The sequence below is a fragment of the Somniosus microcephalus genome, chromosome 7 (genome assembly GCF_052327205.1).
Source record: "Somniosus microcephalus isolate GS21.2 chromosome 7, FLI_Smic_1.0, whole genome shotgun sequence".
Classification (NCBI taxonomy): domain Eukaryota; kingdom Metazoa; phylum Chordata; class Chondrichthyes; order Squaliformes; family Somniosidae; genus Somniosus; species Somniosus microcephalus.
In genome coordinates, this window is record NC_140993.1 from 10,124,353 (window position 1) to 10,140,630 (window position 16,278).

At 44.5% G+C, this 16,278-nt stretch overlaps 1 protein-coding gene across 1 annotated transcript in view; it reads left to right on the forward strand.

The window, feature by feature from the left end:
• lama3 (laminin, alpha 3) overlaps positions 1 to 16,278 on the forward strand; it is a 340,063-nt gene that overhangs the window by 16,922 nt on the left and 306,863 nt on the right. Inside the window, exon 2 of the mRNA XM_085993930.1 lies at positions 15,257 to 15,373. Within this exon, the coding sequence (XP_085850056.1) occupies positions 15,257 to 15,373 (117 nt within the window). The remainder of the gene's footprint in view (positions 1 to 15,256; positions 15,374 to 16,278) is intronic.

The following is a 16,278-nucleotide window of genomic DNA, read 5'->3' on the forward strand; positions in this document are numbered from 1 at the left end:
AGAGCCAGATGATGTAGGCGGGGTTTTAAATGAATTTTTTGCATCTGTGTTCACTATGGAGAAAGACGATGCAGACATAGAAATCGGGCAAGGGGGCTGTGACATACTTGAACATATTAGCATCGAGAGGGAGGAGGTGCTAGCGGTTTTAGCAGGCCAAAAAGTGGATAAATCCCCAGGCCCAGACGAGATGTATCCCAGGCTGCTGTGGGAGGCAAAGGAGGAGATTGCAGGGGCTCTGACACAAATTTTCAGAACCTCTCTGGCCACAGGGGATGTACCAGAGGACTGGAGAACAGCTAACGTAGTACCATTATTCAAGAAGGGTAGCAGGGATAAACCAGGGAATTACAGGCCAGTGAGCCTAACATCTGTGGTAGGGAAATTATTGGAAAAAATTCTGAGGGACAAAATTAGTCTCCACTTGGAGAGGCAAGGATTAATCGGGGATAGTCAGCATGGCTTTGTCAAGGGTAAATCATGTCTGACCAATCTGATTGAATTTTTCGAGGGGGTGACTAGGGGGGTGGATGAGGGAAATGCTGTGGATGTGGTTTACATGGACTTCAGTAAAGCTTTTGACAAAGTCCCGCATAGGAGACTGGTCAAGAAGGTAAGAGCCCATGGGATCCAGGGTGCCTTGGCGCGTTGGATCCTAAACTGGCTGAGTGGCAGGAGGCAGAGGGTGATGGTCGAAGGTTGCTTTTGTGACTGGAAGCCTGTGTCCAGTGGGGTACCTCAGGGATCGGTGCTGGGTCCCTTGTTGTTTGTGATCTACATAAATGATTTGGATGAGAATGTAAAAGGTATGATCAGTAAGTTCGCAGATGACACGAAAATTGGTGGGGTGGTAAATTGTGAGGAGGAAAGCCTCAGGCTACAGGACGATATAAACGGGTTGGTCAGATGGGCGGAAAAGTGGCAAATGGAATTTAACCCTGAAAAGTGCGAGGTGATGCATTTTGGACGGACAAATAAGGCAAGGGAATACACAATGAGTGGTAGGACCCTAGGAAGTACAGAGGGTCAGAGGGACCTTGGTGTACATGTACATAGATCCCTGAAGGCAGCGGAACAGGTAGATAAGGTGGTTAAAAAGGCATATGGGATACTTGCCTTCATTAGCCGAGGCATAGAATATAAGAGCAGGGAGGTTATGATGGAACTGTACAAAACGCTGGTGAGGCCACAGCTGGAGTACTGTGTGCAGTTCTGGTCGCCTCACTATAGGAAGGATGTGATTGCTTTGGAGAGGGTGCAGAGAAGATTCACCAGGATGTTACCTGGGATGGAGCGCCTCAGCTATGAAGAGAGGCTGGACAGGCTGGGGTTGTTTTCCTTGGAGCAAAGAAGGCTGAGGGGGGACCTGATTGAGGTGTACAAAATGATGAGGGGCATAGATAGGGTAGACAAAGAGGAACTTTTCCCCTTAGTAGGGGGGTCAATAACAAGGGGGCATAGATTCAGGGTAAGGGGCAGGAGATTTAGAGGGGATTTGAGGAGGAACTTTTTCACCCAGAGGGTGGTTGGAATGTGGAACTCAATGCCTGAAAGGGTGGTAGAGGCAGGAACCCTCACAACATTCAAGAAGCATTTGGATGAGCACTTGAAATGCCATTGCATACAAGGCTATGGACCAAATGCTGGAAAATGGGATTAGACTGGACAGGGATGGATGGGCGGCGCAGACACGATGGGCCGAAGGGCCTCTTTCTGTGCTGTAAAACTCTATGACTCTATTATGTTGCCAAAGCATTAAAATACATTTATGGTTGAACACATAAAGGCGGTTCCATTCATACAGTGTATAAACAGGTATATCCCTGAGTTTATAAATATACATTCGCTTGCACTCCTAGCAAGTTTCAGCGCAAACTATATTTGCGCTGAAGGGTGCAGGAAGAAGTCTAACTAACATCGAGATGCCGCAAGATGTCACGCTCCAGCAAGATATGGCTCATTATTTTTGAAGGAATCTTACCCTCCTATAATACATTCTTCCCCCATCCCTACTGCGCTGTCTGTGCTCTTTACCCCACCCCCCGAGTTCCTGACCTCCTCGCCCCTCCCCTCTGACATTCTCTCCCCCCCCTTCGATCGTCTCTCTCTCTCTCTTTGATTGCCTCTCTTCCCCCTTCTCTCTTTCTCTCCCCCTCCTCTCTCTCTCAACCCTTCTCTCTCTCCCCCTCACTCTCCCTCTCTCTCTCTCCCCCTCCAATTCCCACTCTCTCCCCCTCCCCCTCTCTCCCCTCTTCTTTCACTCCCCCCTCCTCTCTCTCCCTCCCTTCTCTCACTCTCCCCCGCTTTTCACTCTCTCTCCCCCTCCTCTCACTCTCTCTCCCCCTCTCTCTCTCCCCTCCTCTCACTCTCCCTCCTCTCCCCCTTTCCTCTCCCCCCTCTAATCCTCTCTCTCTCTCCCCTCCGATCCCCTCTTTCTCTCCCCTCCGATTCCCTTTTTCTCTCCCCACTCCGATTCCCTCTCTCCTTTCGATCCTCTCTCTCCCCCCACCCTGCCCCCCCCAGCCACTAATGGATCCAGAGGGGAGAGAATGTGGGGGGTGGCAGAAGGTCTTAACCCACGAGGGTGAGCCCTACCTGTTCTATGTGAGCTCTGATCTGTCTGGAGCCTGGCAGTGATAATGGCTCAAATTACACATTGTAAAGTAATTGATTACTTAGGCAGGCAGGATCTAATTACACATTCCAAAGAAACTGCTGGGTGTGTCTTGCCTTCCAAGGGACCAATCAGAAATCAGGTCTTGTCTTCCAAGGTGACCAAACAGAAATTTGGTGTTGGAAATAAACGCGACCGCTGTAAAGTGCCCAATCGAAAGATGAGGTGCTGTTCCTCGAGCTTGTGTTGAGTTTCATTGGAACCGTGTAAGAGGCCTAGGACAGAGTGGCAGTGGGATGACGAATTAAAGTGGAGAAATAAAGATTTTTTGAATTAGCTTGAATGTCAATTGCAGCTTTATATTGCAAGCGGTACCAAGGGCTATTTAATAAATAAACTCCTTGGTCCCTCGACAGTGCTGTGATATAATTGTGTAGAGAATACTGGAGTAGTAAAAGAATGAAAACCACTGATTCTCCGCATCTTCTGTAAAGGACACAGCGATATTAGAATATTTACTGATACAGCAAGTCATCTCTCACAGAGTGCAACCTTGTATTTACCTTCATTGAGGCATCTGGACAACCTAAATCAACATGATCATCCTATTAGACAAATGATCCAACAGCCGTTACTTCTAAACTTATACATATTCAGCTGGCTGCTTTTCTGAATATCAATATGAATACTGGCACAAAAAGAGCTCTCAGGGGATGCTCTGCAAATGATGCTGGCAAAGCACATGCTCAGAAAGGTCATCCTAGTACATTGAAAACCAATTCCCTGGAAAATCCATTAATTCAAAGTATGTGTGCAGTTAAAGGAGGCAAAGACAGGAATGGATCAACATACAATTCTGGAATGATGATAAACATCGCAAGCAATTTAGGGAAAGGAAGAAAGACTTGCATTTCTGTAGCGCCTTTCACCACCGGACGTCCCAAAGCACTTTACAGCCAATGAAGTACTTTTTGAAGTGTAGTCACTGTTGTAATGTAGGAAACGCGGCAGCCAATTTGCGCACAGCAAGCTCCCACACACAGCAATGTGATAATGATTATTTCCTCTGGTGGGGGGAGTCCAGAACGAGGGGGAACAACCTTTACAATTAGAGCCAGGCCATTCAGGGGTGATGTCAGGAAGCATTTCTTCACACAAAGGGTAGTGGAAATTGGGAACTCTCTTCCCCGAAAAGCTGTTGAGGCTGGGGGTCAACTGAAAATTTCAAAACTGAGATTGAGAGATTTTTGTTAGGCAAGGGTATTAAGAGGATACGGAACCACGGAGTTGTTACAGGTCAATCCTGATCTAATTGAATTGCGGAACAGGCTCAAGGGGCTGAATGGCCTACTCTTAATCTTATATTCCTAATCTGTTTTAGGTTGAGGGGTAAATATTGGCCAAGACACTGGGGAGAACTCCCCTGCTCTTCTTTGAAATAATGCCACGGGACCCTTTACATCCACCTGAGAGGGCAGACAGGGCTTTGGTTTCTCATTTTATCCAAACAAAGGCACCTCCAATAGTGCAGTGCTCCCTCAGTACCGGCACTGGAATATCAAACCAGATTATGCACTCAAGTCTCGGGAGTGCGACTCGAACCTACAACCTTCTGACTTGCCAGCCACTTTTTAAAAAATTATATATTATTTATTGAACATTAAAAACATTTGTAACATCAAGATCATTCCATTGTATCATACAAATCCATTCCACCGCTCTGCACAGCCATTCCTCTGCCACATATTAACATCAAAACTTGAAGTTTAATTTGTCTCCCATAACATATATTAATCTATTGTACTTTAAAAATTGATCATAAAATACTATCTTTAAATTCCTTTCTGAATAAAACATCCACATAGCCTTATAATGATCTTTAAGCTTATATTTAAAATACTCTTTTAGATTTATTCTCCTCCCCTTAATAAACAGAGCATTCCTTCTTTGCACAATCGCGAATCTAGCCAACTGAACATTAAATTAATCGCTGCTCCGCTAGACTCGGCCAGACTCTCCTGCAATCCCCATCTCAATATTGAGTCCCACGGGATTCCCATTCTTGCTCTTTGGTCCCCACCCAGCAAAAAAACCTCACACAACTGTCGAACTTAAAATCCTTTAACTGCGGACATAACACCAGTAAATGGGACAGAGTCTCATCATGTGTCCCACACACTGGGCAAGTTGCCACTTCCACTCGTCCAACCTTACATAAGACCGTCATGGTAAAAATCCGGTTATGAGACAATTTGAAATCCAGTTCAATCAACTCTGGACATTTAAAATTCTCCCACACTCCCTTCCAAATCCTGTTGAAGTCCAGCTGTGGGTATATACCCTGCCAAAACTCCTGACCAGCAGGTGTCTTGAATCTCCATTCTCTAAATACCCCATAGAAATCTCGAGTATGACAGTTGTCAAGTTGGACCAACTCATCCCCTTTCTCCAGCAGAAAGCTTGGAAAAGCAGGACGCACTTTATTTCCTTTGGAGATTTGCGCATTTATTTCTTCCATCCAATCCTGTGGCATTGCCCTCACCATCTTCTCATACATGATCCCTATTGCTTTTTCCTCTACCTCCTGATCCTCCTCCCAAACCATGTCCCTCACGACTGCTTCCGGCAACCAACTTGGAATTACCTCATATAATACATCTTTCACACGTATAATACCAGCTTCTATAAAAGCTTGATTAAATAATACCTCTCCTTCAATGTTGACCCACCTGTTCAAAAATAAAGGCTATTCTAAAAATTCCTCAGCACCCTTGGACATAAACTGCACACTTTTAAAAAATTGGGCCCAAGTCTCTACAACCCCCTTATAAAACCTAGGGAAAGGTTTAATCGATTTCAAAAACATATTATTGTATTCCATATACAAAAGCCCCTGCCCTCCTACCCACTTTGTTTTTAAAAATGCTCAAAACAACTCTTCCAAAAACTTGTATTTGACTTCTGAAGAAATCTCTTCACCCATTTGATTCTAAAGGATTTTTTCTTCAAATCAGTATCTGGGAAATTGAGTCCTCCTTGATTTCTCCGTCCAATGATGGTATTGTAAGCAACCAAAGCTGGTTTCCCTTCCCATAAAAACCTCACACAAGCCTCTCGGATGGGCTTTTCCGCCCACTCAGGAACATCCTCCACCGTCAATAAGTATCATAGTTTAGATAGCAGGAGAGCAGACACCACTGTTGCTCTTCCTTGCACTTTCAACCACCTTCTTTCCCATCTTCCCAAAATCTTTTTAATTTTCATAACCTTCGGTTCCCAATTTAATCAATCCACTTCATCCCTGTCCTTCTTGCACCCCATATGCACCCCCAGAACTTCCAAAACTTCCACCACCTTAAAGGGGCTTTCCTCCAACCATTCCCCCCTACCCCTTCCTGCAACCAGGCATTGGGACTTACTATAATTCACTCTGGCTCCTGAAGCTCTACAATATTCCTCCACTACATCCATAGCTTTCCTCACTGACTCCCCATTTCTCAATGTTAAGGTTGTGTCATCTGCATATTGGTGTATCACCGACACCAGCCCAGAACTGGGAACCACAATCTTGACTACGCCTTGTTCCTTCCGCATCATGTAACCTAATGGTTCTGCTACCAATGTGTACAACAATGGGGACGGGGAACAACCCTGTCTTACTGACCTCTGTTTCAGAAAATACTTGGATAAAAAACCATTACATTTAAGACAGCTAAATATGTTTGAATAAAAAATCCTTATCCACTCAATGAAATTTTTCCCGAAACCAAATGCTTCCAAAACCATCATTAAAAATTCATGAAAGATCCTATCAAAGGCTTTCTCTTGATCTATTTTTAACACATAAGCCTCCCTCCCACGCTCTTCCATGAGCTCTATTGCATCTTGGATTGAGACCACAGAGTCTGCGATGTCCTGGCCTACGACTCCATAGGACTGAGAGGGCAAAACTATCTGTGGCATCACTTCCTTCATATGATTTGCCATAACCCTCACCAAGATCTTATAATCCACATTTAATAATATGATGGGCCTTCAATTCTTTAGATCCCTTCTATCCCATTTATTTTTATAAGCTAAGCTTATGATACCTCTCCTCATAGATGACCAATGGACTTAAAGGGCTGGATTTTATGAATGGATTCGAGTACAGGAGCAAGGATTCGAGTACAGGAACAAGGATGTCTTGCTGCAGTTGTACAGGGCCTGGGTGAGACCACACCTGGAGTATTGTGTGCAGTTTTGGTCGCCTTATCTGAGGAAGGACGTTCTTGCCATGGAGGGAGTGCAGCGAAGATTCACCAGACTGATACCTGGGATGGCAGGAATGACGTATGAGGAGAGATTGGGTCGATTGGGCTTGTACTCGCTGGAGTTTAGAAGAATGAGAGGGGATCTCATTGAAACTTATAAAATTCTAACAGGACTAGACAGACTAGACGCAGGAAGGATGTTCCTGATGGCCGGGGAGTCCAGAACCAGGGGTCACAGTCTAAGGATAAGGGGTAAGCCATTTAAGACTGAGATGAGGAGGAATTTCTTCACCCAGAGAGTGGTGAACCTGTGGAATTCTCTACCACACAAGGCAGTTGAGGCCAATTCATTAAATATATTCAAGAAGGAGTTGGATATATTTCTTAAGGCTAAAGGGAGCAAGGGATATGGAGAGAAAGCAGGGACAGGGTGACATAAGAAAACTACTAGGCTCTTAGTCTGAGTATTAAACAAGGCTTTAATCAACTGTTTTTCAACATGGAGATCTAGTTGTGTCCTTTACTGGTTCCTGTTAAAGAATGTCCTGAGCAAGCTGGACCCATGCCCGAGTATTTATACTCTTCCTGGACAGCGCCACCAGCAGGCCGCCCAGTATCATTTCATAAGTCATTTCCACATGAATGACAAGGTTCATGTCACAGGGTACTGAATTTGGATGATCAGCCATGATCTCATTAAATGGCGGAACAGGCTTGAGGGGCCGAATGGTATACTCCTGCTCCTATCTTCTATGTTTCTATGTTTCTAACACATTAATATGTTGCATTATCAAAGAAAGCAATGTAACATCAGCAGATTTATGTCACTCAAAGTTTCCCTTCTGCATTAGGACCTACGTAGCTCATCGAAGGCCAGTTGTCACACACATTCAGAAACCATGAAACCTACTCCCAGGCAACATAGAACCTGTGTGGGTCCCAGCTTTTTAGTTTTGGACCCTGTCTGCTGCTCTGAGCATGACTGAGTCAGCAGGAACAGAAAGAGACCGAGACTGAAGGAGCAGCGAGCAGTAGTTGTGAGGGACAGGGAAAGGTGGAGCATGCTGAAAGAATAATGAATCGGTGGTGATAGCGGGTAGGGCATGTAGTGGGGGGGGGGGAGCGAGAGGCAATCAGCAGCAGCTCAGTGGAAAACAGAGAAGCCACTGTGATTAAGTCTCCCAGCGTTGGCTGGGCTATGTTATGGGATGAGGATCCCCACATTTGCAGCACATGTATGTGTGAAAGGATCATAGAACCATAGAAAGCTACAGCACGGAAGGAGGCCATTTCGGCCCATCGTGTCCGCGCCGGCCAACAAAGAGCTATCCAGCCTAATCCCACTTCCCAGCTCTTGGTCCGTAGCCCTGCAGGTTAGAGCATCCCAAGTGCACATCCAAGTACTTTTTAAATGTGGTTCGGGTTCCTGCCTCTACCACCCTTTCAGGCAGTGAGTTCCAGACCCCCACAACCCTCTGGGTGAAGAAATTTCCCCTCAAATCCCCTCTAAACCTTCCACCAATTACTTTAAATCTGTGCCCCCTAGTTTTTGACCCCTCTGCTAAGGGAAATAGGTCCTTTCTATCCTCCTTATCTATGCCCCTCATAATTTTATACACCTCAATAAGGTTTCCCCTCAGCCTCCTCTGTTCCAAGGAAAACAGACCCAGCCTATCCAGTCTTTCCTCATAGCTAAGATTCTCTACTCCCGGCAACATCCTTGTAAATCTCCTCTGTACCCTCTCTAGTGCAATCACATCTTTCCTGTAATGTGGTGACCAGAACTGCACGCAGTACTCTAGCTGAGGCCTAACTAGTGTTTTATACAGTTGAAGCATAACCCCCCTGCTCTTGTATTCTATGCCACAGCTAATAAAGGTAAGCATTCCGTATGCCTTCTTAACCACCTTATCTACCTGGCCTGCTACCTTCAGGGATCTGTGGACATGCACTCCAAGGTCCCTTTGTTCCTCTACACTTCTCAGTGTCCTACCATTTAATGTGTATTCCCTTTCCTTGTTAGCCCTCCCCAAATGCATTACCTCACACTTCTCCGGATTGAATTCCATTTGCCACTGTTCTGCCCACCTGACCAATTTTTTGATATCTTCCTGCAGTCTACAGCTTCCTTCTTCAGTATCAACCACACAACCACACAGGATATTGAAAATAGATTGTCATTTAAATGTATACGCTTTAAAGGAAAGCTCAATGCATTTAAGGGAAAGCTAGATAAGTACAAGAGGGATAAAGGAATAGAAGGATATGCTGATAGGGTGAGAGGAAGTAAGGTGGGAGGAGGCTCGTGTGGAGCCACTTGGCCCAACTGGCACAGACCAGTTGGGCCAAGTGGCCTGTTTCTGTGCTGTAAAAATTATGTAATTCTATGTATAACTCTATGTACAATTCTCATCCATGTTTTCAAATCCCTCCGTTGCCTCGCCCCTCCCTATCTCTGTAATCTCCTCCAGCCTCACAACCCTCTCAGATCTCTGCACTCCTCCAATTCTGGCCTCTTGCGCATCCCTGATTTTATTCGCTCCACCATTGGCGGCCGTGCCTTCAGCTGCCTGGGCCCTAAACTCTGGAATTCCCTCCCTAAACCTCTCCGCCTCTCTCTCCTCCTTTAAGACGCTCCTTAAAACCGACCTCTTTGACCAAGCTTTTTGTCAACTGATCTAATATCCCCTTATGTGGCTCGGTGTCAAATCTTGTTTGATAATCGCTCCTGTCAAACGCCTCGGGACATTTTACAACGTTAAAGACGCTATAGAAATACAAGTTGTTGTTGTATAAATCAAAACTTATTACTTTCCATTGCTCCAGTGTTACACAGATTACACATCACGCTAAACTATCATATTTCATTTGTAAACTTGTGTTGCCTTACTTTATTATTGCCAGCAACCAAGTGTTTATCTTACACTTCTCATTATAATTTAATTATCTGTAACCTCAAATTTAATGGCAGCCTTCAGCCCACAGAACTGCTAATTAATGTTATTAAACACTGCTCTCTTAACATGCTTGGGAGTTTTTCCTACTGTTGCATTGCCTGCATCAACTATTCCTAATTAAAGAGTAATTTAGTCCTATATTTCCTACGCAATATTTATATAAATTTCTTTTCCTGCACCATTGGCTAATTTAATATTCCCTTCCCCCCCTTTTAAAAAAATCAGTCAATTTGTGAGACACAATCTGTTACTTCTGAAAACATTGTTATGATTTTGAGTTCCTTTGCATCATTTTCTTGTTCAATAGCCTGATGACACATTTTATAAACAGACCACAGCCCCGTGTAATCGGAAATCTTCATTGTTTTGCTTTCTGCACTTGCCGAGTACAAGGATCTGAAATTAGCAATTGCTCCAATTGTGGTACTGCTACTGGTTTAAGCATTGTCTTGGGCTATGCTCCTGCATGCACTTCATACAGATGGAAAGTACAACATACAGAGCGGAGATCTGACAGGTTAAATCAACTAATCGAGTTTACTGACAAAATCAGGTATAAAGATATAAAATGCAGCAAGTTACAACAACAAGTTACATTTAAATAGCACCTTTAACGTGGCTGCAGGGTGGGCAAGGCTGGGAACTTAACATCCAGGGATATACAATATTTAGGAAGGATCGGCAAAAAGGTAGGGGAGGTGGGGTAGCATTGCTGGTAAAGGAGGGGATTAATGCAATGGAAAGGAAGGATATTAACTCGGATGAAACGGAATCTGTATGGGTAGAAATGAGAAATAGCAAGGGGAGGAAAACGTTAGTGGGTGTGATATATAGGCCTCCAAATAGTAATATGGAGGTGAGGGAAGGCATAAAAAGGGAAATTAGAGAAGCGTGCGATAAGAGCACAGCTGTCATCATGGGTGACTTTAATTTACATATTGATTGGACTACCCAAATTAGTAAAAATTCTGAGGAGGAGGAATTCCTGGAATGTTTTCGGGACGGTTATCTGGACCAATATGTCGAGGAGCCGACTCGAGATCAGGCCATTTTAGACTGGGTATTGTGCAATGAGAAGGGACTTATCAACAATCTTCTTGTACGAGGCCCCTTGGGTCAGAGCGATCATAATATGATCGAGCTCTCAGTCGAGATGGAGAGTGAGGAAATTGAATCAGAGACTAAGGTCCAGAACTTAAATAAAGGGAATTACGAGGGTATGAGACGGGAATTGGGTAAGATTGATTAGGTGGTGTTTCTGGGGGGATTGACAGTGGATAGACAATGGCAAGCATTCAAAGATAGAATGGAAGAATTCCAGAACATGTTTATACCGGTTTGGCATAAAAATAAACCTAAAAAGGTGGCTCAACCGTGGATAACGAGGGAAATTAGGGACAGCATAAAATCAAAAAAAAGGGCATATCAACTGGCAAAAAAAAGCACCAGACCGGAAGATTGGGGGCAGTACAGGATACAGCAAAAGAGGACAAAGGGATTAATCAGGAAGGGGAAAATAGAATACGAAAGTAAACTTGCAGCAAACATAAAGACAGACTGCAAAAGCTTTTATCGGTATATCAGGAGGAAAAGACTGGTAAAATCCCAAGTCGGTCCCTTGCAGTCCGATTCGGGAGAATATATAATGGAGAATAAGGAAATGGCAGACCAATTAAACTCATACTTTGGTTCTGTATTCACAAAGGAGGACACAAATAACCTCCCAGGAATATCGGCAAACATAGGGACTAATGAGAGGGAGGAGCTGACAGAAATTAGTATCTCTAGGGATATGGTGTTGGGTAAGTTGAGGGGACTGAAGGCCGACAAATCCCCGGGGCCTGATAAACTACATCCTAGGGTACTTAAGGAGGTGGCCCTGGAGATAGCAGATGCTCTAAGGATCATCTTCCGGAACTCCATTGACTCGGGAACAGTACCCGTGGATTGGAGGGTAGCTAATGTTACCCCAATATTTAAAAAGGGGGGTAGAGAGAAAGCAGGGAATTATAGACCAGTAAGCCTTACATCGGTTGTGGGCAAAATGCTAGAGTCCATTATTAAGGATAAAATAGCGGAGCACTTGACAAATGGGGAAAGGATCGGACAGAGTCAACATGGATTTACAAAGGGTAAATCGTGTTTGACTAATCTGCTGGAATTTTTTGAGGAAGTAACTGGTAAAATAGATGGGGGAGAGCCAGTGGATGTGGTGTACCTTGACTTCCAGAAAGCCTTCGATAAGGTTCCACACAAAAGATTATCATGCAAAATTAAGGCTCATGGGATTGGGGGCAAAGTATTAACGTGGATAGAGAACTGGCTGGCGGATAGAAAACAGAGAGTTGGAATAAACGGCTCGTTTTCGGAGTGGCAGGCAGTGACCAGCGGGGTGCCGCAAGGATCTGTCCTGGGACCCCAGCTGTTCACAATATATATAAATGATCTGGATCAGGGAATTGGATGCAATATTTCCAAATTCGCTGACGACACTAAACTAGGAGGAGGGGTGGGCTCTGATGAGGATGTCAGGAGGCTACAGTGCGATTTGGACAGGTTGGGGGAATGGGCGGATACGTGGCAGATGCACTATAATGTGGATAAATGCGAGGTTATCCACTTTGGGGGTAAAAACAGGAGGGTAGATTATTATCTAAATGGCAATAGATTGGGAGATGGGGAAGTGCAGAGGGACCTGGGTGTTCTTGTGCACCAGTCACTGAAGGAGAGCATGCAGGTGCAACAGGCGATTAAGAAGGCAAATGGTATGTTGGCCTTCATATCAAGGGGGTTCGAGTATAGGAATAGGGATACCTTACTACAGCTGTACAAGGTGCTGGTGAGACCGCATCTGGAGTATTGTGTACAGTTTTGGTCGCCCCATCTGCGGAAGGATGTTCTTGCCATGGAAAGAGTGCAGCGGCGATTCACCAGGCTGATACCTGGAATGGCGGGAATGACCTACGAGGAGAGATTGAATAGTTTGGGCTTGTACTCACTGGAGTTTAGAAGATTGAGAGGGGATCTCATCGAAACATATAAAATTATGGCAGGCCTGGACAGGCTGAATTCAGAGAGAATGTTTCCAATGGCAGGGGAGCACAGAACCAGGGGCCACAGTCTAAAAATAGCGGGCAAATCATTTAAAACAGAGATGAGGAAGAATTTCTTCACTCAAAGAGTGGTGAGCCTGTGGAATTCCCTGCCACAGAGGGCTGTGAAGGCTAATTCAATAAATATTTTCAAGAGAGAATTGGATATATTTCTGAAGGCTAAGGGGATTAAGGGTTACGGAGAAAAGGCGGGGACGGGGTACTGAACTGGTAAGATCAGCTAAGATCTCAGACGAAGATCAGCCATGATCTCATTGAATGGCGGAGCAGGCTCGAAGGGCCGAATGGCCTACTCCTGTTCCTATCTCTATGTTTCTATGTTAACATAGTAAAACATCCTGCGCTCCACATGAGGGTTATCAACCAAGCCATATAAGGAGTTATTAATACAAATGCAAAATACTGCAGCTGCTGGAAATCAGAAATAAAAACAAAAAATGCTGGAAATACTCAGCAGGTCAGGCAGCATCTGTGGAGAGAGAAACAGAGTTAACGTTTCAGGTCGATGACCTTTCGTCAGCACTCACGACCTGAAACGTTAGCTCTGTTTCTCTTGCCACAGATGCTGCCTGTCCTGCTGAGTATTTCCAGTATTTTCTGTTTTTATTAAGGAGATATTAGGACAGGCGACCAAAAGCTTGGTCAAAGAGGTAGGTTTTAAGGAGCGTCCTAAAGGAGGAGGGCAGAGAGGCGGAGAGGTTTAGGGAGAGAATTCCAGAGCTTAGAGCCCAGGCAGCTGAAGGCACGGCTGCCAATGGTGGAGCGATTATAATCAGGGCTGGGCAAGAGGCCAGGATTGGAGGAGGGCAGAGATCTAGGAGGGCTGGCGGAGGTAGAGAGGGGGCGAGGCCCTGGAGGGATTTCTAAACAAGGATGAGTTATTTAAAATAGATGCGTTGCCTCTAATATGTTCGTCTAATATTAGAGTACAAGGCAACCATGATGTATAGCGCCAAATTTCTAAGCACCCTCACCACCCATTCTCCACAAGCTGGAGCAAACTTTTAGAATAAAAACAGCAGGGGTAAATTTTCACTTCCAGTGCAGGCGGAAAACTGGCGGTTGGAGTTTATGCTCCACATGAGCCTTCTCCCGCCCCTCTTCATCTCACCCTATCAGCATATCCTTCTATTCCTTTCTCCCTCATGTGTTTGTCCAGCTTCCCCTTAAATCCATCTATACTATTCGCCTCAACCACTCCCTGTGGTAGCGAGTTCCACATTCTCACCACTCTCTGGGTAAAGAAGTTTCTCCTGAATTCCCTATTGGATTTTTTAGTGACTGTCTGGCTGGGGCATCTAGAACCAGGGGTCACAGTCTCAGAATAAGGGGTCAGCCATTTAGATGAGGAGAAATTCGACTGGGATGGGGAGATATTCCTTCACTCAGAGGGTGGTGAATCTTTGCAATTCTCTACCCCAGAGGGCTATGGAGGCTCAGTCGTTGAGTATATTCAAGACTGAGATCGATAGATTTTTGAACATTAAGGGAATCAAGGGATATGGGGCGAGTGCAGGAAAGTGGAGATGAGGTAGAAAATCAGCCATGATCTTATTGAATGGCTCGAAATGCTAAATGGCCGACTCCTGCTCCTATTTCTTATGTTCTTATGTCTTATATTTATGGCCTCTAGTTCTGGTCTCGCCCACAAGTGGAAACATCTTCTCTATGTCCACCCTATCAAACCCTTTCATAATCTTGAAGACCTCTATCAGGTCACCCCTCAGCCTTCTCTTTTCTCGAGAAAAGAGCCCCAACCCGTTCAATTTTCCCTGTTGGGTATAACCTCTCAGTTCTGGCATCATTCTAGTAAATCTTTTTTGTACCTGATCCAGTGCCTCTATATCCTTTTTATAATATAGAGACCTGAACTGTTCACAGTACTCCAGGTGTGATCTAACCATGGTTCTATACAAGTTTAACACAACTTATATGCTTTTCAATTCTGGCCCTCTCGAAATGAACTCCAGTGCTTTGTTTGCTTTTTTTATGGCCTTATTAACCTGCGTCGCTACTTTTAGTGATCTGTGTATCTGTAGCCCCAGATCCCCCTGTTCCTCTACCCCATTTAGACACTTATTTCCCAAGGGGTGTGTGGCCTCCTTATTCTTCCTCCCAAAATGTATGACCTCACACTTATCTCTATTGAAGTTCATTTGCTAATTACACGCCCATTTGTAAGTTTATTAATGTCTTCCTGTATTTTGTCGCAGTCCTCCTTGTTAAACAAAAAACAGTCGATTTGTGAGACACAGTCTGTTACTCCTGAAAACATTGTTATGATTTTGAGTTCCTTTGCATCATTTTCTTGTTCAATAGCCTGATGACACATTTTACAAAACAGGCCACAGCCCCGTACAATCGGAAATCTTCATTGTTTTGCTTTCTGCACTTGCCGAGTGCAAGGATCTGAAATTAGCAATTGCTCCAATTGTGGTACTGCTACTGGTTTAAGCATTGTCTTGAGCTATGCTCCTGCATGCACTTCACATAGATGGAAAGTACAACATACAGAGCGGAGATCTGACAGGTTAAATCAACTAATCGAGTTTACTGACAAAATCAGGTATAAAGATATAAAATGCAGCAAGTTACTGCAACAGCTTGTATTTATATAGCGCCTTTAACATAGTAAAACCTCCCAAGGTGCTTCACAGGAATGATTGTCAAACAAAATTTGACACTGAGCCACATAAGGAGATATTAGGACATCCCCGATTTGGTGTCGTCAGCAAATTTTGAAATTGTATTTCCGATATATAATGGGTGGCTGGCCCGCAACTGCCAGCTTACTGCCCAAGCACAAAGAAGAAATTGGCCACGGTATCTTGGGATAAAACAACACCTTGAAAGCTGGCACAACTGAACGGATTGTTAGCATCCCATTTTATCATGTCCTTCAGGAAGCGAGTCTCATATATAGACTGTGAGCCACAGACCGACAGAGCTCTTTAATCTGAATAGTCTCCAATTCTTTAATCACTGAAAACAAGTGGTACAAAAAAATAATGAAAAAGGCTAACGGAATGTTGGCCTTTCAAGGGGGCTGGAATACAATGGGTGGAAGTGATGCTACAGTTGTATAAAGATCTGCGTTCAGTTCTGGGCATCGCACCTCAGGAAGGATATATTGGCCTTGGAGGGGGGTGCAATGCTGATTCACCAGAATGATATTGGGGCTTAAAGTGCTAAGTTATGAGGACAGGTTGCATAGACTAGGCTTGTATTCCTTTGAGTATAGAAGATTAAGGGGTGATCTAATTGAGGTGTTTTAAGATGATTAAAGGATTTGCTAGGATAGAGAGAGAGAAACTATTTCCTCTGGTGGGGGGAGTCCAGAA